Raw genomic sequence first — 26,578 nt, forward strand, 5'->3', positions numbered from 1 at the left:
TTCCCTCAGCCCTGCTATCTTCCCCCCAGTGTTTTGCTCTGAGATGCCCGTGTGTCAGGCATTCATGGACCGGTGTGAGTTCCGGGAAGCTCACGCCTCCCGCAGGGGAGAAGGGAGCAGAGTGACAGGCATCACCAGTGCAGCCTGGGCACTGCTCACGAGAGCCCCGCTGAGGGCAGGTGGGCGCTGAACCCAGCCTGGGCGAGGCTCACCAAGCAGCAAGCCTGAGTTGGGGGCTGTTTCTTTCTCTGCTCAAAGGTAGTGTCCATTCCCCAAGTCCTGTGCCCAACGGAGGTGACTTCTTTCCTAATTAAATTAAAAGCATGTTTGATGTTAGTAAAGGCCCCAAGAGGGAGTTGCCATTGTTGGAAAGATTCTGAATCTTTCTATACTGTGGCAGTGATGATTAAAAAAGCATGGGTGGTACCAGGAAAACCTGCTAGCTGTGACACAAATAACTAATAATAAGATGAGAAAAGAAAAACAAAAATAAATTCATTTGACCATAAGAATAATAATAAACATAATCATTTACACAGAGAGTTCACCATGCGTGCTTTATTAAGCCTCTTAATAAGCATGTCTGTCATTACAAATGCACCTGATTAACTGTCGTAACTTTATTTGATTAGATTAGTAAACTTTGCTCATATACGCTTGACCTTCGTCTGAGGTGTTTGCTTGTGAGGGACAGTTGGTCAGGAGCAACCTTTTAAAATATGTGAAAAAAACAACCACCAGGACGGCTCCCAGCCCTGACATTACAGTGTGGCCGAAGGATTTACAAAGCCTTGACTATGTGGATCACCAGAAGGTAATATTACAGTCCAGTTCCCGAGCTTCCTTTTTTTTTTTTTTTTTTTTTTTTTTTTTGGCGGTATGTGAGCCTCTCACTGTTGTGGCCTCTCCCGTTGCGGAGCACAGGCTCCGGACGCGCAGGCCCAGCGGCCATGGCTCACGGGCCCAGCCGTTCCGCGGCATGTGGGATCTTCCCGGACCAGGGCAGGAACCCGCGTCCCCTGCATCGGCAGGCAGACTCTCAACCACTGCGCCACCAGGGAAGCCCCCAAGCTTCCTTTTTATCTAAGATGATGGCAAAGCCATTCCTCCTTTCCCTCAGAATCGTTACCAACTTAGTACAGTTCTGTCCGTAGCCTCATCATTTCTAGTCAAAATGGCATGTTCCAAAGCTACTCAGGTCAGTTGATAGAAACTTCAACAACAGTAACTCAAAGCATGATGATTGTATTAAGCCAAGAACAAATTAGCTTTATATTAAATTCTAAAAAGTTATGGGCTACCTTGGAAAATGACAGAAAAGGGTAAAGAAAAGTGTTTCAGCTGGAAAAGTACTTATGAAAGGGGCCACTCCTCCCCCACCCCCATCATTTATTTGTAGACCCCTGACTAGACTCTGATTCCTGCCTTTCTTGGTCATATTTCCCAATTGTTTTTTCACCTTTGATGTTCTTACTGTTCTGCTTTAACGCTTCTTTCACCTTGTTCCTTCGTCTGGAGCATATTCCTTTGCCATTTCATTTTGTTTAAGTTTCTATTTGTATTTTTATGTATATAGTAGGCTAGTTATGTTTCTTGACCTTGCAGAAGTGGCCCTCTGTCGGGGATGTCCTATGTTTCCCAGCAGTATGCTGCCCTTTCATCACCCAAGGACCAGGGACCAGCTGGTCCCAGGGTAGTGTCTGGCCTGCATTCGTGGCCTCTGTCTGCAGGCTGCAGGGTCACAGTTTTCTTGTTTCTGGTGTCTGCCCCCAGGTGGGTGAGGCTGGTCTAGAGGCTTGTGCAGGCTTCCTGGCAGGAGGGGCCAGTGCCTGCCCACTGGTGGGTGGAACTGGTTCCTGGCCCTCTTGGGGGCGGGGCCGTGTCAAGGGGTGTGTTTAGAGGGGGCTGTGGGTTCAGGAGGACTTAGGCAGGCAGCCTGTCTGCTGATGGATAGGGCTGTGTTCCCGCCCTGTTGTTTGGCTTGAGGTGTCCCAGCACTGGAGCCTACAGGCTGTTGGGTGGAGCCAGGTCTTGGAACTGATGACCCAAGCAAGATGTCAGCCTCCAGCAAGAGTCCACGAAGATGAATACTCCCCGATATATCTGCCACCAATTTTTAAGCCCCCAGGTTGAGCCATAGCTGCCCCCCGCCTCCCCAGGAGACCCTCCGAGACCCTCACATAGGTCTGGCCCAGGTTCCTGTGAAGTAACTGCTTTTGCCCTGGATCCCAGTGGGCACGAGACCTTGTGTGCGCCCTCCAAGAGTGGAGTCTCTGTTTCCCCGAGTCCTGTGGAGCTCCTGCAGTCAAGCCCAGCTGGCCTTGAAGCCCAGATGCTTTGGGGGTCCTCCTCCTAATGTGAGACCCCCAGGCAGAATTGTAAACAAGGTCATGAAAGTTTGCAACACCTACCAGAGTCCTTTCATGTGTCCTCTCAGATATCTCAAGGATTCCACTAACAGGGAAGTGGAAAGAACTGGCAAAGTGATATCATTAACCTGCCCACATACACACGTACCCCCCACCGTACAGTCCAGAAGTTGGTGGGGGTCCCAACATGCAGAATAACACCCCAATCAGTCTAGAATAAACTGTGAGAAATGCTGCCACATTGCTTAGCATCAGGGTGTGCTCAGTCTACACTCTAGGTAGTCTTCTGGGTCTGGAGCATATTTGTATACTCCACATGCATCTCTTACTCATCATCCATCATGGTATAAAGATACATATTCTGTGAAACATCAAGAACAATACTTTGGAAAATGAAATTGAAGAAAAAAAAGAATGAAATGAACAAGGAACCACTAGGTAATAATGCTAACATTTACAGAAATCTTAAATTCATCCCTAGACAACAATCAAATTTTAATCTCATCCAGCTAGACTATTAATAGCTATTTACTGCCCAGGATGAATGAACGTTGAGTTTTTTCTCAGTGTCTATAATCAAATTCACCCATCCGTAGGCTCTGTTATGACTAAACTCCTTTTTGATACCCTTGATGAAAGTCTCCAAATTAGGTTTGAAGGTTGGGTCAGCACAAGATTTTTTCCCCCCTCAAATAAATGAGCAGGCCTGATTCTTTTGCAAGGAACTGAGATTTAAATTTATGAGATGGACTGATCAAATGTAAAGACTGTTTCAGTCCTGGACCTTGCATTTCATTCCAAAGAGAGCGTCATTATTTAGGATGATTTGAGCTGACTGTAACGGAAATCCTGACTCAAACCGATTCAAATAGTAAAGAAAATTATTAGCTAAAAGAAGTCCGAAGACCTTCTCATTCCTGGCTTCACATCAGAATCAACTGGAGAGCTTAAAAAAATACTGGTAACAGAAGTACTGAATCAGAATCTTTTGGGTGGGGCTTGGGTCCTGGTCATTGTTAAAAGCTTCCCAGCTTGTTCAAATGTACAGTCAAGGTTTGAAGCTGATGATTTAGAAACTCATCAGCATCTTCAAGGGCCCCAGTTCCTTGTACCTCTCTGCCTAGCCCTGCTCAGAGCAGGCCCTTCCTCAGGTTAGAAGCAAGAAAAGGAGAGAGACCGACCGTGTCTTCCTGCGGCTCTGGATTGGGGTGGCCTCCCCTTAGGGGAGGCTTCTGGCTGCAGGACCCTCTTGCTGAGGAAGAGGTGGAGTGAACACTGGGGGCACCAGCGTCCTCGCCCCTCCCACGTGGAGTCAGAGTTCAGTCAGCCCTGCCACGTGCCGCCGTGATCTCCAGACCGAAGCTTTTCTGCAAACAGTTACCTCTGTGGGAAAATATATCAACTTGATTGTCATGAGTGTATTCATCTTCAAATGAACAGGCATCTTCGCAACGGTCAGTTTTGCTGGAGGCAGTTTATACGTTCCCCCAAATCACCAGGCTGTACAAGATCATTAAAAACCACTGGACTCATGGGGAAGATGGGATTGGGGGACAATATTGAAAAACTTTGTCAGTGACACATGAAGTAAGAACCTAGTTGGTTTGACACATGTTAAAATGATTACGAAATAAAGAAATACCGCAATAAATACGACCCTTTACCTTGAAAAACACCTGCTACTTGGTTGGAGAAATGAACATCATCGGAAAGGTCGCAGCTTATGAGTTACAGTGAAGTAATGGAAGGAGAATTCTCTGGAATCTGACAGATTTGGGTTATGGATGCAGCTTGTCACACACACTGTGAACCCAGGTCGCCGGCAGACGTGTGAGGTGTGCGCACGTATGCATTCTGTGTATTCCTGCGTGTCTGGGTCCAGCTTCACGCAGTTCTCTGCATTCACCCAGTGTTTCTTGTGGATGCAACTGTGCATAAGCAAACGTGGGATTCACGCTGTGCTCCGTTGTTCCCTAATCCATCGATCTCGTTGGAACAAGTTCACATTTTCAAAACAAGCATCGTAACAGAACTGACTCTACTCTGGGTGTAGCGTGCAGCTTCTGATTTTGGTTGGGTTGGGGAAAGGAAGTTATAGAAAGATTACACTTTCTGTATTAATTTTTTGTTCCCAGTTCAGTAACTGAGTTCTCAGTTCTCGGTTCAATAACAGTACCCTGCTAATCAGAACTTGTAGAGTAAGTCCATTTTGTTAATGGCCACACACATCCCTAGTATTTATAACATCGGCTTTCTCACTGTGAATGTCTGAGTCCCCATCGGAATTCTGCAGGGGCTCCTTCTTCCCCGGGATAAATCTTGAGGCACAGCCTGCAGGGCCCCTGATACGCTCACCGTGTCCAGCATTACAGTGAGAGCCTCCCTCCAAATCCCCAGCCTTTCAGGAATGCACAGCTGTTTCGTACCTCCAGTCAAGCACACTGTCTCACACCTCTGTGCTACTTTGCTCCACTGTCTCTTCTGACCAAAATGATTCATGTGGCCCTAAAACTCCTAGAGTTCCTTCCAGTCTCTGCCCAAGCACCTCGTGTCCCATGGAGCCTTCCCTGCCACCCTCTGCAAGCTTTAAGCACTTTCAGGAGGTAGTTGTGGTCCTACTGAAGCTACCGATTCTGGAGTCCCTTCCCTCATCTACGGAAGCAGCATCTAAAGATGAGGCATGTCCTAGGTTATCTGCAGTTGCTTCCTTTGCTTTCACTGTCTGAGAACTGCTTGTATTTAGTCACAAGGCTTTTTCCAGGCACTTGTCTCTATCACAGTATCTCCTGAGCCAGATATTGTGTCTGGCACTCAGTAAATGTTTAGGAATGAATGAAGGCTGTTGAGGGTCTTTTTCTGCTCCGCAAGGATTCAGATGCGTTAGGCTTTCCTCTGGCCGTTTCTAGAACCTGAAAAGTCACCTCATTTCCCAGTGGCATTCACCAACCACATATGAAAAATAGCAAGAGTTGTTGGTATCTAGTGAAAATGGGGTTTTTATAAATTAGTTTAAGGGACAAAATTTTTTAAAGTGTGATAGGTATATAAATAAACCAGTAATTTAGAGAATTATTTCCTTCTCACATTTTTTTTTAATTCCAGAAGTCTCAGAATTGGTAATGTTTGTGTTAATCAAAGCTGTTCCAACACTTGGTTTCCTTTTACCAATTATAACTTAAAGTACTTCTTAAACCATGCGTGATCCTCAACTTGGATTTCTGTAGGGTGCCATTTTTTGTTTGTCTCTAATGGGACATCATGGGGGTCAGTAGGCCAGAGCATTGTGGTACAGGGGTGCACACTTCATCCTCACACAGGTCAATTAGCCTTGCCGTAGAGAAGCAGTGTTGGCTGAGGCCCTTCTGTCTGGGTCAGCCATTATGCAGACGCCTGCTTTGGTGCCAGAAACAGCAAGGGAAAGCAGGCAGATGGTTCTACCCAGACAGCAACTCCATGAGAAGCCCAGCCGGAGGCCTCCGTGCTGGCTGGGTGGTTTCATCAGTTGGTCTGATCACGTGTAAGTGGAGAGGGGAAAACCCTTGATAAATAAAGTAACATCTGTGCTAATAGGCATGGTGGAGGAGAGAACCATTCTGGTTTACAAAAGATCGGTCAGGTTGCCTAACTATAAAAATACAACATGAAGGCGATAGCCTAAAAGCCCAAAAGATGGGGACATTTCCCCACAAATGCCATTTAGTTAGCCTGTCAAACACAATCCCTTCTAGGAGAGAGCCTTTTTTTTTCCAGTTAAAATGTTCAGAAGACCGGCAATTGCCTTAACAACTGAGCTTAACATTTCAATACCTTTTGAATTTTTAAAGGCTAGGAAGTTCTTAAGACAAGCCATACACATATGATGATTTTTTTAAAAGAGCAGTAACAGGATTTTTGCAAATAGAAGGTTTATAACTATGCGAGTAAGGTTTTATTCTTCCACTGATTACACCTGTGTGAGGTTGTCCTAGTTAAATATTTTATTTTAATTTCCAGTATGTTTTCTCGGGACTGTACGTTTATTCAGTTTACTTTAAAATCTATAGTACATGATCCAGTTGTTTGTCACTATTCTTTTCTATTTACTCTATTTATTGTTTTTTTGTAAACAACCTCTAGAAAGGCAAAGTTAGATTAAAATAGCTCATAATGTTGAAATGGTAATAGGCAGAAAAGCATATTTCTAAATGCTTAATGTATTTAACAGGTATTACTTTTTATTATTATTATTAAAATATCTTCAGAAGATCAGGGTTGAATTTAAATACCATAGATAATGACATGTCTACCATTTTCTTTTTATTGCCTTTATGTTTCAAAAGCATCCTTTATTCTCGGATATACTTAAACACAGCCTCTTTTTATTGAAAGTTACAGAAGAGAGCATGCATAACACAAAAAAATTAATTTATATTGGACTTTAAAATAAGTACTTGTGCAAAAACAGAAATATAGATCAATGGAACAGGATAGAAAGCCCAGAGATAACCCCACACACATGTGGTCACCTTATCTTTGATAAAGGAGGCAAGAATATACAATGGAGAAAAGACAGCCTCTTCAATAAGCGGTACTGGGAAAATTAGACAGCTACATGTAAAAGAATGAAATTAGAACACTCCCTAACACTGTATACAAAAATAAACTCAAAATGGATTAAAGACCTAAATGTAAGGCCAGACACTATAAAACTCTTAGAGGAAAACATAGGCAGAACACTCTATGACATAAATCACAGCAAGATCCTTTTGGACCCACCTCCTAGAGAAATGGAAATAAAAACAAGAATAAACAAATAGGACCTAATAAAACTTAAAAGCTTTTGCATGGCAAAGGAAACCATAAACAAAATGAAAAGACAACCCTCAGAATGGGAGAAAATATTTGCAAATGAAGCAAGTGACAAAGGATTAATCTCCCAAATATACAAGCAGCTCATGCAGCTCAATATCAGAAAAACAAACAACCCAATCCAAAAATGGGCAGAAGACCTAAATTGACACTTCTCCAAAGAAGGTATACAGATTGCCAACAAACACATGAAAGGATGCTCAACATCATTAATCATTAGAGAAATGCAAATCAAAACTACAATGAGGTATCACCTCACACCAGTCAGAATGGCCATTATCAAAAAATCTAGAAACAGTAAATGCTGGAGAGGGTGTGGAGATAAGGGAACCCTCTTGCACTGTTGGTGGGAATGTAAATTGATACAGCCACTATGGAGAACAGTATGGAGGTTCCTTAGAAAACTAAAGATAGAACTACCATATGACCCAGCAATCCCACTCCTGGGCATATACCCTGAGAAAACCATAATTCAAAGAGTCATGTACCACAGTGTTCATTAGTGTTAGTTTGTATGGAAGTACAGTGTTCATTAGTTAGTTAGTTAGTTAGTTAGTAATAGTAAGTTAGTTTGTATGGAACTGCAATGTTCATTGCAGCTCTATTTACAATAGCCAGGACATGGAAGCAACCTAAGTGTCCATCGACGGATGGATGGATAAAGAAGATGTGGCACATATATACAATGGAATATTACTCAGCCATAAAAAGAAACGAAATTGAGTTATTTGTAGTAAGGTGGATGGATCTAGAGTGTGTCATACAGAGTGAAGTAAGTCAGAAAGAGAAAACAAATACCGTATGCTAACACATATGTATGGAATCTAAAAAAAAAAAAACTGTTCTGAAGAACCTAGGGGCAGGACAGGAATAAAGACGCAGATATAGAGAATGGACTTGAGGACACGGGGAGGGGGAAGGGTAAGCTGGGACGAAGTGAGAGAGTGGCATGGACATATATACACTACCAAATGTAAAATAGATAGCTAGTGGGAAGCAGCCACATAGCACAGGGAGGTCAGCTCAGTGCTTTGTGACCACCTAGAAGGGTGGGATAGGGAGGGTGGGAGGGAGACGCAAGAGGGAGGAGATATGGGGATATATGTATATGTATAGCTGATTCACTTTGTTATACAGCAGAAACTAACACACCACTGTAAAGCAATTATACTCCAATAAAGATGTTAAAAAAATTTTTTAAATAAGTGCTTGTACTTACAGTAGAATAAATTGACCCCAAACAGTGTAAGAATTACTTCTGAATAGAACAGTGAAGCCACTCTGAACAGAACTGGCATAGGGACATTGGAAAGCTGTCTTGGGAGCCTGTCACCCTGCTTCTCCTCCCTGCATCCTACTCCATGTTGAGAAGAGGTCTCTTGTACTGTTACCAAATAGGCGTCTATCCATGCAGCCATCTGTTAAAACCGCCTTAGAGCAGGGAAATAGTAAAGTGCTTCACAACCTCCCCAGCGGGATTAGCAGCTGTGTTCAGAAGTAAGTCTAAATCCTTGCCATTCAGAGTGTGGTCCATGGACCAGCTGTGTAGTCATCCCCTGGGAGCTTGTTAGAAGTACTGACTCTCGGGCCCCACCTCAGGCCTGCTAAATTAGACATTCTCCAGATGATTTTCATGCATGTTAAAGATTGAAAAGAATTAGTCTGAGTAAGGTTAACGGAATACCAAATCAGAAATGAGATTTCCTATAGATAAAGCCAGCTTCAGATACATCCTGGTGTGAACATGTTCTCCTAGTGGGTGATGGGTAAGTGCTTTCCATGCGTGAACTCTGCTCTTAGGACATTTTGCATGTATTAGCTCCTTTAACCCTCAAAAGACTCTGAGGTCAGTTCTGTAATTATCGCCCGTTTTACAGATGAGAGTACTGAAGCACAGAGAGGCTGTGTTTAACTCTCTTCTGCAAAAAAAAAATGTTACTAGTCATGCCTGGACAATCGATAATTTCTGCCTTATCAGAGCCCAGAAAAATAAAATGGGGTAAGAAACTAAGATCTTTTTTTTACTTCCTCAGTAAAAATTATGAGAGGAAGTTGAATAAGAAGAAACTTCTTTCTCTAAATTTTGTGAGCTTCACATGTTCTACTTGTAAATTATTGTTTATAAACAATCCGTATCCCCTGTCCCACCCACTGCAAGCTCGTGATTGGAGTTAATTATTTTAACTGCCCACACCTGACTTCAAAAGGATATTTGGAACATTGCCACATGGAAACCAATGAAGTGAATGTGGATTTATTATGTAATTGGTCAACTTGAGGGATTTGCTGAAAGACAATACAGCAAATGTTTGCATGGAAAAATAAGTTTCTCCCTCTATTTCATCTGGTGGCCCTGTCCTGCAGCTCTTCGTGGGCTGCTTCGGGGAACAGGTTCGGATGGTCCCTGTTAGTGATCAAATGAGGGAGAGTGATCAGAGAGCCCGGCTGGCAGAAGTCTGGCCCATGCCTCACCTGGCCACGCTTGTTTTAGGGCAGGCCATTTTTAACTTTATAAGAAGGCAGTATTCTTTTTTTTTATTTTGGTAAAATGGACATAAAATCAGCCATCTTCATCATTGTTAAGTGTACAGTTCAGTGGTATTAAATTCTTTCATTGTGTTGTGCGTCCATCTCTGTAACTCAGCCTATCCTGTAAATTTGAAACTGTACACGTTAAACAATAACCCTCGCCTCCCTCTCCACCCTTCCTTTGGCAACCACCACTCTACTTTCTGTCTTTATGATTTTGACTACTCTTAAGTATCTCATATAAATGGTACTGTATGTAAATACCATACAGTATTTGTATTTTTCTGACTAGCTTAGCATGTCTTCAAGGTTCATCCACGTTGTAACATATGTCAGGATTTCCTTCCTTTTTCAGGCTGAATAATATTCCATTGTAGGTACTTAAACCACATTTTGCTTATCCATCCATCTGTCAGTGGACACTTGAATTACTTCCACATTTTAGCTATTATGAATAATGCTTCGGTGAACATGGGTGTATAAATATCTCTTTGAGACTCCACTTTCAGTTACTTTGGGTATATACCCAGAAGTGGAATTTCTGGATCATTCGGTAATTCCATTTTTAATTTTTGAGAAACATTTATACTGTTTTCCACATCACCCTATACCATTTTACATTCCTACCAGCAGTGTACAAGGGTTCCAATTTCTCCACATCCTCACCAACATTTGTTATTATCTGATTTTTGGATAGTAGCCATCCTAATAGGTATGAGATGGTATCTCATTATGGTTTTGATTTGCCTCTCTCTGATGATTAGTGATGTTGAGCATCTTTTCATGTGCTTGTTGGCCATTTGTATATCTTCTTTGAAAAAATATCTATTCAAGTCCTTTACCCATTTTTTAATCAGGTTGGGTTTTTTTGTTTTTGTTGCTATTGAGTTTTAAGAGTTCTCTATATATTCTGTGTATTAATCCCTTATCAGACATATGATTTGCACATATCTTCTCTCATTCTGTGGGCTGCCTTTTTACTCTGTTGTGCACAAAAACACAAATTTTTTGATTTTTTGTGCACAGTTTTTTGATGCACAAAAAAAATTTTGATGCACAAAATTTTTGTAATTTTCATGAAGTCCAGTTTTTCTACTTTTTCTCTTGATGCCTGTGCGTTTGGTGTCATGTCTAAGAAATCATTGCCAAATTTAACTTCATGAAGTTTTGTTCTGTTTTCTTCTAAGTGTTTTATAGTTTTATGTCTTACATTTAGGTCTTTGCTCCATTTTGAGTTAATTATTTGTTTATGGTGAGAGATAAGGGTCCAACTCAATTCTTTTGCAAATGGTTATCCAGTTTTCCCAGCAACATTTATTGAAAATACTGTCCTTTCCCACGTTGAATGGTCTTGGCACCCTTGCAAAAATTATTTGACCCTATATGTGAGAGTTTATTTCTGGTGCTTTATTCTGTTCTATTGATCTATATGTCTGTCTTTTTGCCAGTACCATGCTGTTTTGATTACTGTAAATCTGTAGTGAGTTTTGAAATCAGGAAGTGTAAGTCCTCCAGATTTGTTCTTCTTCAAGATTGTTTTGACTACGCAGAGTCCCTTGAGATTCCATATGAATTTTAGGTTGAATTTTTCTCTTTCTGCAAAAACATCATTGGGATTTTGATAGAGATTGCATTGACTCTGTAGGTCATTTTGGATAGTATTGACATTCTAACAATGTTAAGTCTTCTAATCCATGACCTTGGAATTTTATTTCCATTTATTTCTCTTTAATTTCTTTCAGCAATTTTTATGGTTTTCTACATATAAGATTATGTCATTTAAAAACAGAGATAGTTTATTTCTTCCTTTCCAATTTGAATGCTTTTTATTTCTCTTTCTTGTGTAATTGCTCTGGTTGGAACTTCCAGTGTTGAATAGAAGTTGTGAAGCTGGAACATCCTTGTTTTTTCTACTCCTGATCTTAAAGGAAAAGCTTTCAGTCTTTCATCATTGAATATGATGTTTGCTGTGGCATTTTTCATGTATGGTTTTTATTATGTTGAAGTACTTTCCTTTCACTAGTTAATTGAATGGTTTTATCATGAAAAGGTGTTGAATTTTTTTTAAATGCTTTTTCTGCACCTATTGAGATGATCATGCGTTTTTTTCTCATTTTGTTAATGTGGTATTGTTCACACTTTCATATGTTGAACCATCCTTGCATCCTAGGGATAAATATATACATATATACACATATATATACATACATATATATTATATATATATGTATGTATATATATATATTCTTTTTTATGTTCTTTTCCCTTATAGGTTATTACAAAATATTAAGTATCTAAATGTCCTAGTCTTTAATGTCTGGCTCCCCAAAGGGGAGAAAGAGAAAAATGAAGTGGGGCATAAAGGGTGCAGGCTGTTTAAATCCAGTGGAAGTCACTTCATCTGGAGAGGGAGAAGTTTGCAGTAATGGAAGGAGGTGTGACAGTGCCCACCCTCCTCTTTGTCTGCACCTCTGTGATCAGAAACAGCAATCAGTGATCAGCACAGATCCCTGATATTTGAAGGGCAGGGTCCTTTCTGCCCACTCTGGCTCCCACAAGCTGCATGCAAGCTGCTCTAAGAACAAGGGCACAGCTGCCTGCCACAGGGCTAGGGGGTAGCATAGCTCCCAGGGAGCTCCTATTGTGCTAAGAGCTGAAATGGACCGAAATCAACTACAATCTACCCTCCATGCCTTCCCTGGGAAGTGGACAGTCTTCAATAGACTCCAACATTCCAAAATAGTTACATCAGGCAGATTCTGCTGGTGCAATTATTGTGTAGGTGGGGAGACAGATTTCCGGTGTCTACTATTCCCCCATCTAACCCAGGGCAGTATTCCTTAATGTAGTTGTTTTATTCAGCTTGCTGGAGGAAACTAAAGTATGAAAATTCATAAAGTACTGTCAAGTTTAGGTTTTAGCACCTTTGTTCTAGGCTATAACAGGCTGGAAGGAGCATCACCCCATTATAGCATGACATCGGGAGGAGGGAAAGGCCTCCGTGCTTGTTATGAAAACCCATCCTGTGAGGAAGGACATCTCTGGTGTCCACAGGTGGTATGCGTCTCAGTGCTGGGACATAGCACTGCTTCAGTGACTGAGAAAAAAAAAAAAGTCCACTTGTGTAAGTTCTGCTCCTAGCTAGCCACCTAGCCATATTAAAATTTATTTATAAAAATAAGGGGTTGAAATACATTATCTCTAAAGGAAATTCCAGCACTGAAATGATATGAGTTGCTAAATACGTTAAGCTTTGAGTTTCAGTTCAGAATTTCTAAAGGCCTTTTTCATTCACATTTAACATGTTTGTTTACATCCTGTCTGAAAATAGGAACTGTTTTATTTACTGGGGAAATTTGATAACCATCTTTACTTTTTTGTGTCTTTGAGAATCACATTCTTTCTAGGCAACCCATGCAGAACAGCATCCAGTGATGTTCCCACTTTAAGTGCAGAGAAAGGAGCCATTACCCTGAAAGTGCTGCTCAGGGCTTGTATGTTGTACATTGGACAAAATATTATAATCATTTACTTTTTCACAAACTATTTCATTTAAGTTATTCTTACTGCTTAGTGTTGTTTAGGGAACAGATTTGTTTAGACTACAGTGTTGCTTACAGTTTGATTTGGAATCAGTTTTAGTAATTTAAAAATATTAATATTTCCTTTTTCTCCTTAGTAATCACCTTTTACTTTTTTGTCTTATTTTCTCTCTATTATGTCATTTGAATAATAATTTGATTTGATGATTACAAAAGTATGATCTGATTTCACTGTAGAAAACCCAGAAAAAATAAGAGGGAAAATGACCTACAATCGCACCGTTTGGAGAATAACCAATATAAACAGTTTGCTGAATGTCTTTCCCCTTTTTTCCAAAAACAGAATCATTCTTTGCCTACTACTTTTCTAGTCAGTATATATGTTATTGTTAAATGTTCTCCTGTGAGAACATTTAATTTCAAGTTGCATAATATTCTGTGCATCAATGTGTACCGTACCACAGGTTACCAAGTCCCCTGTCACTAGACATTTCGGATCTGTGTTGAAAGGACGAGGAATTTCCTGGGAGTTGTTTTTGCCCGTGTCCCTAATTCCTTGGAATTACTTTATAGAAACTATATTAATAATCTAAAGACAACAAAAGGAACATTTACTGAGTGTTTACCATTCACCAAGCACTGTGCAAAGCACTTCATCTGGAATATCTCATGTAATTCAATCCCCAGCAGTCAGCTGAGATAGGGGTTATTATTATCCCCATTTTATAAACAGGAAACTGAGGCTCAGCAAGCTTGGCTTTCAGGTGGGGGTCACAGAGGAGGTCCGTGTGGGTGTGATACACACTGATGCTAGGGCTGCTGACTGTTCCCCAGCTCACTCCCTGCGTCCCACACCCAGAGCACTGATTTTTATGCTCCTGAAAAGCCTTCTTCGTGCTCTTCGTCTGTGTTTTCCAGTGGCATCTTCCTCTGCTGACACCATATGCTCCGGCTGGGGTTCCATCCGCACCATGTGTGTATTTTGCCCTATGTAACCACAGCTTCCTCAGAACATCTGAGGCCTTCCCACTTTTTCTCCTCGAGACTTTCCGTTTCCTTCACTTCCCACTCCTTCTTCACCCATCTGCTCGATAACGACGGGGTGTCTCTCCTGTCTTCTGGCTGCTATATTTAGCCTGTTCCTGCTGCCTGCCAGTCGGTGTCTGTTGCTTGTCTGCCGCTCTGCAGTCTGAGGACACCCCGCTCGGAAGCTCAGCGGAACTCCACCCTGGTGCCCTTCCTGCCCCACTTTTCTCCAAACCAAGCGCGCTGGGGTCTCCATTAGTCCATGGACAAGGACCCTGCTGCTGCCTGTGTGATCACGAGCAGGGCAGCATGTCAGGGCAGTGGGCACCGCAGTCCGCACGTTGAGCCCCAGCCCCCGAAACATCAGTATGTGAAGCAGAAACATAACAGGGATGGAAGGGAGGGAGGGGAGCCTTCCTGCCAGTCCTCCACTCCTGCTGTTCTCCACGCCCTCCTCGACTCAGTGACAGGCTCTTTGCCCGTGTGCCGAACTTTTCTGACTCCACTCCTTTGTTCACTGGGTCCCTGCCTCCTAAAACATCTTCCTTCGTTTCCTCTGAGCCAAGTCCCCCTTCTTCAAGACCCATCAAAAATGCTGCCTCTTCCAGAAAATCTGCCCTCATTTCTACCTCAGTGGAGGCCATCTGCCCTCCCCATAACTGTGAAGTTTCTTTTTTCATATCCGCTGCAAAACTTCCCTGACCCCCCTCTTGGCTTGATGTATAGGTCTGACCTCCTGCTAAATTTGCAGAGGTTGGAATACATGTCTCGTTTGTTATTATATTTCCCACAAGGGCCAGCACAATACAAATGAATATATTTGTTGAAGAAATTAATGAATAAGTGAATAAACAATAAACTACAAAATCTCATCCTGTTATTAACCCAGAAAGAACATAAATATGTTGAAGCATTTAACAAAATTGATATATTTAATCCACATATTATAAAACAATTTAAACATTTGAGATATATAATACGTGAGTGGAAGTGTAACAATGCATCAACTATTTGGGGGTGAATGGTGGTAGAAGCACCACTTTTTAAAAAGCAAATTCAAAAAACATTTCTCCAGATACAGTCCAAGCAGAAATCATTCTGCAAACTAAATGGAACACAGCCAATCATACCTGAGTGTTTTTGAAGGAAAATAATTTAGTAAGCCATTTGGGGTTAGGACTTAACATTGGAAATAGTGAATTTCTCTTAAAGGAAACTTGAGATACGACGTTATTCCTTGTAAGTCCTAGTAGTAATCAAGCATAAGAAAGAATATATATACATGGGGAAATAGGAGTAGTGGGCTAAGTGACTTGGGTTCTCAAACAGCTTTGTCAACCTTGGCATCACTTCCAAAGAACGTGGCTTACAGAGGAGACCATGTTTCATGTAGGACATGATGAGAGGGTCTACCTCACAGGTTTATTGTGAGGATTAAATGAGTTCATGCATGTGAAGCGCAGGGTCTCACATATCATAACCACTATAAAAGGGTTAGATGACGGCTGTTTTTCTCTTCTGATGGGACGGCCCTCGTCCTTGGTCCTTCTCTGCAGGGTTGCCAGGTCCATCTGGTGCTGTGTTGCACACGTCTGCACACCACCCTACTTCATAATCCTCCATCAGTTTCTTGCCTTACACATCAGTTCATTATCCAGAACTTAAGACAGTAATGGGCTCCCAAGCCCTAATTCATCTTTCTGAGCTGAACCACATAAAAGTTTTAAACCAAGAGTGAATCATAGACCTCTGTATTTAAAATCTATTTTATTGTTTTGACCTGATTAAAAAAAAAGTGTTTAAAAAAAGAATAATTGCCTTTATGGAGTACCTGTTCTTTGCCAGACACTCTCCATGTGTGATCATTTGCTTCTCCCACCAATACTGCCAAGTGGGGGTGAGGGGACCAAGAAATTAAGGAACTTGTTCAAGATTACACAGCCAGTAACTGGTAGAAAGAGGATTCGAACCCAGGTGTGTCTTCCCGTGAATTCCGCCCTGTTTCGCCATCCTCCCTCCTGTAACAGAACACGTATGTGAAAGTAAATATAGTAAGCGTTTCTCTTCATGTCTTATTTATACATAAAAATGACACTAACCGGTTGTTTTTGTAAAACCTCAAGGCAATTAGCCAAGCATTTGTTTTTGATTACAGAGGACCATTAACGAAAACAATTGACTAAAGCTGTCAGTGTCTGAAGCATGTTAGTCGTTAGTCGGGAGGCATGTGGAGCCTGAGAAGCTAAGATAGGAATGGAAAGTCAGTTCTCACAATTTTAGAAGCTTGAGTCTCGGCTCTTCTTTTATCTGTAATTATATGAAAGAGTGAAGAATAAATGACAAGCCACCCTTTTGCCTCCAAGTGATGCCATTTCTATTTATAAAGTCTGAGTGATTGTTGAAGGGCTTAGGAATATTTTAAGATGAAGCAAACTCTAGAGAGATCATACACTGAATTTCGAACTTTCAAACGGAAGAGGTTCTTGCGCCCCTCAACCTGTTTCAACCAGAATGCTCCTCTTATCTCATAATTGGGCTTTAGTGTCAGCTTTCCTTTGGAAAAAAAAAAAGGTTTAAATTAATGAAAACTGCCACTTTCTACAGAGCAGATTCCATTTGTATTGAGGTTTACTCAGGATTTTGGCAAGATGCTCTTCACTTGCCATCGGTGTCCTAAGCACAAGTGCTCGCCTGGAAGACTGTGTCTTATATCCCCGTGTGCTCAGCCAGCACGCGCTTCCGGCTGCCGCGCTCTCGGGTCTGCCCTGTACGCTTGTGCAGGTTGTGCACTGCACAGTTCAGAGGGCGCCAGTCTCAGCGCATTTTCCTTACAGTCATGTTCCTACCAGCACGGTAACGCGTTTGGAGGAAGAGACCCCCTTGAGCTCCGTACTTCCCTACAACTGTCAGTGCCTCACCAACCACAGGCAAGGCCTGCGTCCCCTCCAGCTCTTCTTCCTTCACAGCTTTTAAAAAGAAAACAAACTAAATACAATAAATCCATTGAGGTAGGAATGACTGCTGGGGTTTAAAGCTCCCAAGGGCTTTTGCATCTTATAAGAAGTGATGGCTTAATCCAAACTAAACTCATACATAGAGTAAATAGACAAGAGGTTTTTAAGCCAGGAGGTGGTACATTCCTGGTGTCCTTTGTCCATTCCAGGCTCTCAGCACCCCAAATCGTAGCCGAGTGCAAGGACAGACTCTGGCCATACCTGGGTCCCCTTCTTTCAAAAGACTGCCACGAACTGGCCTCAGTACAGTTCGAGACTCTTCCAGTTGGGTTTGTATCTGTGACACATTGAAAAGGTGACTTGTTCCACAGGAGGGACAGGAGGCTGGGATCAGGATTCCCAGGGCAGTTATTCTTATTTCTTTGTAAGACTTTCATGTACTCTCCCTCATCCTCTAGTTTATATACCTTTCCTAGTCCAACTCCAAGCTTGTAAACTCCTTGGGAGCAAAGTATCTAACTTCTGCCTTCTCCAGAGGGTGCCAGAGTTAGGCCCAGACTGGGTCGAGGGTTACTGAAGTTGACATGACTTGTTAATAGCAGGACCAGGAATAGAACTCGGATTTCCTCGTGCCATATACCACTCCAGTGTTCTTCCCGTCCCACCGCCTTGTCAGCTATCTGTGGCTACGTAACAAACCACCCCCAAACCCCGCTCCTCAAAACGGCATTGTTACTTCTCATAGGTTTGCCGGCCAGGCCTCTGGACGAGGCTGGGTCGGGCTGCTCTTCTGTTCCACGCGATGCTGACTGGGTTACTCATTCGCTGGCTTCAGACAGGTTGAGCTGAAGGGTCCAGGAGGACGCCATTCACGTGTCTAGGACCTCACTGCTTCTCCTGTGGCCTCTTTCCATATTGTCTCTCCTCCCCTTCAGTATCCTAGCCTGAGCTTCTTGACAACTAACTATGGTAGCCCTCTTCCTCTAGTGAAAGCAGAAGAAAGCAGAAGTTGGCAGGCCTCTTACACTAGCCCCCAGCTGGAACAGTTTGACTTCTGCTGCATTCTCTGGATCAAGGCAAGTGACAGGCCAGCCAGGATTCGAGGGGAGGAGAAATAGACACTACCTCTTGATGAGTGGAACGGCATGTACATTGAGGGAAGGGAAGGAATGGATGGCGGCCATCTTTGGAGAAGAACCACAACCAGGATTAACCAACACATGTAGCCTTCTTTCTCTGATTCCTATAGGGTCCTGATAGAACGGGGAAACTCAAGTTTATGCAGACACAAAGGAGAAGAAAAATGCCCTGAAACCACCTACCCAAGGCCCCAGTAATCATTCCCTGTCTGAGCTTCTCCTGGTTGCATTTGTCTTTACTTGAGTATCAGAAGAGAGGCTGCTTCGTCTTGTGGGATGTATAAAGTACATGGTTCATGCTTGTGTAATCCTACAGTGGGCATTTCACAGTAATTTGTTTTTAGAGCTATGGCTATGTCTGTTTTCTGCGTCAAGCATTTAAATGCATATTCCTAAGGGCTCATCCTCCAGGCAGCCGTTAAAAGCAGTGCTTTTCAGTGCTGCGTATGTGTATTGCTAAAATGTGGTACACCTACAAGTAACCTTTTCAACTGTTGATTTCCATCTATGTGTCAAATTATATTCAGTCTCTAAGAAAAAGTATCTTTTGGGAGGTTTCTCTTCCCTTTTTCTTGGTGACACAGAGGATTCTTATGTGAAAAGATAAGTGTCTAACACTGGAAAATCAGTTTGCTAGCCTCATCCAACTTTGAGGATTACTCTCTTTCTCTGAGAAAAACTCCCTTAATCTTCGAAATTTCCTTGGGAACTTTCTTGCATGTATTCCTTTTTTTCTTAAAAAAAAAAAAAAAAAAAAAAACCAAAACCCACATTTTATCCTTTTGTTACAGTTAGATTTGTCTTTTACTGTTTAGATAATTATCCCACCCAGAGTATTTTTTTCCTGGAAACAGTCAAATAAATACAATCCTCTAGTATCCTATCAAGAGAGGAGACGTAAGAGCAGCTAATTATGGGCTGTGGGGACAGAACTTTTCCAAGTGCTTTGGGAAATCTCACGTTTTAAGAGATTATCATTGTCCAGAAAATGATGAGATTTGTCTGAAACAAATGGAAATCTTTGGTTTCTCAAATGTGTGTGAGAAAATGTAATGGTCTTGTACCAGCTGCCTAAGGAGTAGGGTCCACTGAAATCCTGTTTACTCTCTCAGTTGGTGTGGCTCGGTAGTTACTGAAGATATTTTATGTACTTCTGTAATACGAGGTTGTATGGGTAAACATTTACACGTGGCGCAAAGCTGGCATTCAATTAGGAGAAGTCCAGATTTTTTTAAACCTCCACTGGTGGCAGTAGTGGGTTTGCTGTTGTTTATTTGTTGCTTTCTTTTGTTCTGTCTAGGGCTGAAAAGACACTGTGGCTCTTTAACAGTCCAGATCATTTGGAGGACTTTGGGGATTTTCTTTGATTTTTTTTTCCTTCATTTTCATAACTTTGCTCCCTTCATTTTAGGAAGAAGAATTAGAAGCCCAGATTTCCCTCCTTCAAGGACAGTTGAATGACCTGGATGCCATGTGCAAATACTGTGCGAAGGTGATGGACACTCATCTTGGTGAGTGAAGTACTTTGGCCCTGGGCACGCTGACAGCTGTGACAGTAACAGCCCAGCCGCGAGGGCCTGTGTTGAGCGCTTTACGTGAATTATCTCATGTAACCCACACAGCAGAGCTGTAGTAGGTGTACGGTTACTGTCCACCTTGTGCACATGAGGAAACTGATGCACGGAGATTAATACAGTTTCCCCAAATTATAACACCAGTGAGTAGAGGAGAAATTCAAAATCAAGCAGTCTGACTCTAGATTTCAGCTCTTAACGGCTACACTGCCCTTTGTAAATATCTCTCTGCCCCAAACCAAAATGAAATATTGAACTTTCAAGATTAGATGGTCAGTTCTACTCTTGTGCTAACCTGCCTATCATCACTCATGTGATGATTATTTTGGCAGTGCTTTCGTTATTTTTTTAAGTATATGTTTTTAACCACCTGCCCAAAATGCATGTCAGGACCCTGACCTTTTCTTACTTCTGACTGTGCCTATACTTTAAGAAATGTCTTAAAAAAAAAATGTCTTAGTTTGAAGTTGAGTTTATGTGTGAGTTGCCCATATGTCACATGAGAGAGTCTTCAGGCCTTATTCTCTACATTTGTGAAAGTTCTGTGTTTTGTATTAGAAGAGGTCTCTGCTGGACCACCTGTGTATTGCTTCAGGAACTCCATTCTGCTTCCAGAACTTTTATAATCCATACTGTGGTTATTTTCAGCCCACTTATGGACACCCTTTCCTTCTCCATTCTCCAGTGTCTAGTATATGTAGTTTGGGAGCAAATTAGGTAAACAGGACATGTTATCTCATGGAAATGGCCGGTATGCTGCCTGGTGAGTGTGGAGAAGTAGCAATACCAAGCACTGTGAGAAATCAGGACATACCCCATCTAGGAGGGGAAACCAAAGAGAACCTTCCAAGGCCTCTTCCCACTGGCGGGGGCCATGAGCATGGCGCATCTCTGGGGCCTTCGCTGAAGATAGACTTTATGTTTGTTTGGTTTTTTAAAATTTTCTTCATTTTATTCCACAAATATTGAGCTCCTGCAACATGCCAGGCCCTTTTCTAGACACTGGAGAAATACTAGTGAACAAAACAGATGAAAATCATGTATATTTCACAGCTCAATCCTATTTTTGACAATTGAAAACAGCCATTTTTTATCAGTTTCGTGTTTAGCCTTCAGAAATAAACTATGTTTGTACAAACCAATATAACCCTGCACTTATCCTTTCAGAGTGCAAGTAGAGCATAACCCTCACACTGTTGTGCACTTTGATTTCTCATTGAACACTATGTTATGGAGAGCACTTCTATGTGAATACAGAGAGTGGCCTCGTGCTTTCTTACACCTGCACTGAATCTCCTTATATGGCTGTATCGTAATTCATTTAACCCCAGACTAATGAGCATCTAAGATGTTGCTACTCTTTTAACATTACAAATGATGTTAAAATGAAGAATCTTATATAACCTTTCACACATGTACAAGCATATGGTATAAATTCCTACTTTTCACCCTTTAAAGGAGTGTTTAAATAACTGTTGTACGTCTAAGACAGCCCTGAAGCTCAGTCCTTGGTTTTCCTAGACTCAGGGAGCAGTTGTTTGTAGAACATGAAGCTTATTATAGACAAACACTTTATGTAGGAATAACAGTGACAGCCCAGGCAAAATCTAATCATTTGAATTAGCCGAGTAATGGAGACAAAGGCAAAGTGAATTCCTGGTGGCAAAATTATCCAGATAATTAAGTTCCTGTACTTGACTTTGCTCTGGCAAGTTGGTCTCAATAATAAATCAGGAACACAATCCTCACTTGCCTCCAAAATTCAGTCGTCCTTCCTCTTTTTTAGAAGAATGAAAAAACTCAAGAGGGATGAATATAGACTTTATACCTCAGATTCTATCAGTCACCCAGCCTTCTGGGTCCTGAGTCCATGACATGTGGCCAAAACGGCTGTCGTCTGGATGTAGCCTAAAACATACTGACCTGGAGCCAGTAATACATGCTGCCTTACGGCTTTGGAGAGGTGCTTGAACCAAGTGTCGCGCGGCCTCCTGCTCGCTGGGCACTGTTCTATCCTCTGCCTTCTTTCTGCTCTCTTGACCCCTCCTCCAGAGAAAGGGCTCAGGAGGGGAAGCTGCAGGAGAAACCGCGGTAGGTGATCAAAAGGGTAGTATCTGTAATCACAGAAAGACGTTCCCTGTCACATCTGCTTCCACCCTCTTCAAAACTCTATTTATATGTTTCTTTATGATCAATTTTTAAAATTCATATAGAATTGATTTTACATGAACCTTACAGCATCACAGTTTAAAATGCATCAAAAAGAAGGGGGTGGGATGAATTGGGAGATTGGGGTTGACATATATATATACACTTTGATGTATAAAATAGATAACTTATGAGAACCTGCTGTACAGCACAGGGAACTCTGCTCAGTGCGCTGTGGTGACCTAAATGGGAAGGAAATCCAAAAAAAAGAGAGGATGTGTGTATACGTATGGCTGATTCACTTTGCTGTGCAGCAGAATCGAACACAGCCATGTAAAGCAACTATACTGCAATAAAAAAACTGCTTCAAAAAGAAGTAACGAAGAGGTAGTTTATGTATAAATAACTGATATGTATTACATAACTAGTTTTAGTTAATTATTTAAATATAATTTTAATTTTAAAGTAAGTGTGGGCATGTGTGTGTGCACATGCACGTGTGTGTATTTCTTCCGTCTCCAGCTACATGGGTGACCTTCGTGTTACTTGATTTTTGGTTTTGACCAAAGTAGGAGAACAAAGAAGTGACTGAAAAGATTTACTGGAACTCTAGCAAAATCCTAGAGTAGGATATTTCCAAGTTATTTGGGCCACATAGCAGCTTTTAAACCAACTTTACTTAAGCCTCAGAATTTTCAAACAGCTTTTGCTCTGATTTTTGTTCAGCACCAGAAGAGCATTTTCTCATTGCATGGGAGGGGGAAGCACTTTAATTAAATGCAGTGAATTTTCAACTAACCACAAAACTAGATTTGTTTTTGTGTATATGTTTCACTTTCAGCCAGAATCCCTTCACATGGCTGTCGAATTCTTTTTGCCATACAAATAGCATGACTGCATTTTTACAGTAGGGTCGAGGGTTGCTACAGAGAATTCGTGGCCCTGGGGGCTGCAGATGCATTTTATTTCATCTGCATATATAATGCTGGTTTATTAAAGGGTGTTCTGGGTTGTAGTCAGTTTTGACTGTAAGCAAAAATTTGAGGAAAACACAAAGATTAATTGAGGTGAAGCTCTTGATCTACTTTTTTATTATATCCTTTAAAAATGACTTTAATACCCTAGTATTTTTTCCATATGACCTTTTATGTCTTTCCTATTTTTTTATAACTTTATTGGAGTATAGTTGCTTCACAATGGTGTATTAGTTTCTGCTTTATAACAAAATGAATCAGTTATACATATACATCTGTTCCCACATCCCTTCCCTCTTGCGTCTCCCTCCCTCCCACCCTCCCTATCCCACCCCTCCAGGCGGTCACAAAGCACCTAGCTGATCTCCCTGTGCTATGCGGCTGCTTCCCACTAGCTATCTACCTTACGTTTGGTAGTGTATATATGTCCATGCGTCTCTCTCGCTTTGTCACAGCTTACCCTTCCCCCTCCCCATATCCTCAAGTCCATTTTCAAGTAGGTCTGTGTCTTTATTCCTCTTTTACCCCTAGGTTCTTCATGACATTTTTTTTTCTTAAATTCCATACATATGTGTTAGCATACGATATTTGTCTTTCTCTTTCTGACTTACTTCACTCTGTATGACAGACTCTAGGTCTATCCACCTCATTACAAATAGCTCAATTTCGTTTCTTTTTATGGCTGAGTAACATTCCATTGTATATATGTGCCACATCTTCTTTATCCATTCATCCGATGATGGACACTTAGGTTGTTTCCATCTCCGGGCTATTGTGAATAGAGCTGCAATGAACATTTTGGTACATGACTCTTTTTGAATTATGGTTTTCTCAGGGTATATGCCCAGTAGTGGGATTGCTGGGTCATATGGTAGTTCTATTTGTACTTTTTTAAGGAACATCCATACTGTTCTCCATAGTGGCTGTACCAATTCACATTCCCACCAGCAGTGCAAGAGTGTTCCCTTTTCTCCACACCCTCTCCAGCATTTATTGTTTCTAGATTTTTTGATGATGGCCATTCTGACTGGTGTGAGATGATATCTCATTATAGTTTTGATTTGCATTTCTCTAATGATTAAAGATGTTGAGCATTCTTTCATGTGTTTGTTGGCAGTCTGTATATCTTCTTTGGAGAAATGTCTATTTAGGTCTTCTGCCCATTTTTGGATTGGGTTGTTTGTTTTTTTGTTATTGAGCTGCATGAGCTGCTTATAAATTTTGGAGATTAATCCTTTGTCAGTTGCTTCATTTGCAAATATTTTCTCCCATTCTGAGGGTTGGCTTTTGGTCTTGTTTATGGTTTCCTTTGCTGTGCAAAAGCTTTGAAGTTTCATTAGGTCCCATGTGTTTATTTTTGTCTTTATTTCCATTTCTCTGGGAGGTGGGTCAAAAAGGATCTTGCTGTGATTTATGTCATAGAGTGTTCTGCCTATGTTTTCCTCTAAGAGTTTGATAGTTTCTGGCCTTACATTTAGGTCTTGAATCCATTTTGAGCTTATTTTTGTGTATGGTGTTAGGGAATGATCTAATCTCATACTTTTACATGTCCCTGTCCAGTTTTCCCAGCACCACTTATTGAAGAGGCTGTCCTTTCTCCACTGTACATTCCTGCCTCCTTTATCAAAGATAAGGTGACCATATGTGCGTGGGTTTATCTCTGGGCTTTCTATCCTGTTCCATTGATCTATCTTGCTGTTTTTGTGCCAGTACCATACTGTCTTGATGACTGTAGCTTTGTAGTATAGTCTGAAGTCAGGGAGCCTGATTCCTCCAGCTCCATTTTTCGTTCTCAAGATTGCTTTGGCTATTCGGGGTCTTTTGTGTTTCCATACAAATTGTGAAATTTTTTGTTCTAGTTCTGTGAAAAATGCCAGTGGTAGTTTGATAGGGATTGCATTGAATCTGTAGATTGCTTTGAGTAGTAGAGTCATTTTCACAATGTTGATTCTTCCAATCCAAGAGCATGGTACATCTCTCCATCTATTTGTATCATCTTTAATTTCTTTCATCAGTGTCTTATAACATTCTGCATACAGGTCTCTTGTCTCCTTAGGTAGGTTTATTCCTAGACATTTTATTCTTTTTCTTGCAATGGTAAATGGGAGTGTTTTCCTGATTTCACTTTCAGATTTTTCATCATTAGTACATAGGAATGCCAGAGACTTCTGTGCATTAATTTTGTATCCTGCTACTTTACCAAATTCATTGATTAACTCTAGTATTCTGGTAGCATCTTTAGGATTCTCTATGTATAGTATCATGTCATCTGCAAACAGTGACAGCTTTACTTCTTCTTTTCTGATTTGGATTCCTTTATTTTCCTTTTCTTCTCTGATTGCTGTGGCTAAAACTTCCAAAACTATGTTGAATAAGAGTGGTGAGAGTGGGCAACCTTGTCTTGTTCCTGATCTTAGTGGAAATGCTTTCAGTTTTTCACCATTGAGGACGATGTTGGCTGTGGGTTTCTCATATATGGCCTTTATCATGTTGAGGAAAGTTCCCTCTATGCCTACTTTCTGCAGGGTTTTATCATAAATGGGTGTTGAATTTTGTCGAAAGCTTTCTCTGCATCTATTGAGATGATCATATGGTTTTTCTCCTTCAATTTGTTAATATGAGTATCACATTGATTGATTTGCGTATATTGAAGAATCCTTGCATTCCTGGAATAAACCCCACTTGATCATGGTGTATGATCCTTTTAGTGTGCTGTTGGATTCTGTTTGCTAGGATTTTGTTGAGGATTTTTGCATCTATTGTCATCAGTGATATTGGCCTGTAGTTTTCTTTCTTTGTGACATCCTTGTCTGGTTTTGGTATCAAGCTGATGGTGGCCTCGTAGAATGAGTTTGGGAGTGTTCCTCCCTCTGCTGTATTTTGGAAGAGTTTGAGAAGGATAGGTGTTAGCTCTCCTCTAAATGTTTGATAGAAATCCCCTGTGAAGCCGTCTGGTCCTGGGCTTTTGTTTGTTGGAAGATTTTTAATCACAGTTTCAATTCATTACTTGTGATTGGTCTGTTCATATTTTCTATTTCTTCCTGAGTCAGTCTTGGCAGGTTGTGAATTTCTAAGAATTTGTCCATTTCTTCCAGGTTGTCCATTTTATTGGCATAGAGTTGCTTGTAGTAATCTCTCATGATCTTTTGTATTTCTGCAGTGTCAGTTGTCACTTCTCCTTTTTCATTCGTAATTCTATTGATTTGAGTCTTCTCCCTTTTTCTCTTGATGAGTCTGGCTAATGGTTTATCAATTTTGTTTATCTTCTCAAAGAACCAGCTTTTAGTTTTATTGGTCTTTGCTATCGTTTCCTTCATTTCTTTTTCATTTATTTCTGATCTGATTTTTATGATTTGTTTCCTTCTGCTAACTTTGGGGTTTTCTTGTTCTTCTTTCTCTAACTGCTTAAGGTGCAAGGTTAGGTGGTTTATTCGAGATGTTGCCTGTTTCTTAAGGTGGGATTGTATTGCTATAA

At 41.2% G+C, this 26,578-nt stretch overlaps 1 protein-coding gene across 2 annotated transcripts in view; it reads left to right on the top strand.

Annotated features, from left to right (window-relative positions):
• Positions 1 to 26,578, top strand: part of TBC1D5 (TBC1 domain family member 5) — a 563,684-nt gene that overhangs the window by 512,659 nt on the left and 24,447 nt on the right. For both annotated transcript variants that reach the window (XM_082625793.1, XM_082625794.1), the window contains one exon: positions 19,819 to 19,918. In XM_082625793.1, the coding sequence (XP_082481919.1) occupies positions 19,819 to 19,918 (100 nt within the window). The remainder of the gene's footprint in view (positions 1 to 19,818; positions 19,919 to 26,578) is intronic.

The sequence above is a fragment of the Mesoplodon mirus genome (genome assembly GCF_964341445.2).
Source record: "Mesoplodon mirus genome assembly, chromosome: 6".
NCBI lineage: Eukaryota > Metazoa > Chordata > Mammalia > Artiodactyla > Ziphiidae > Mesoplodon > Mesoplodon mirus.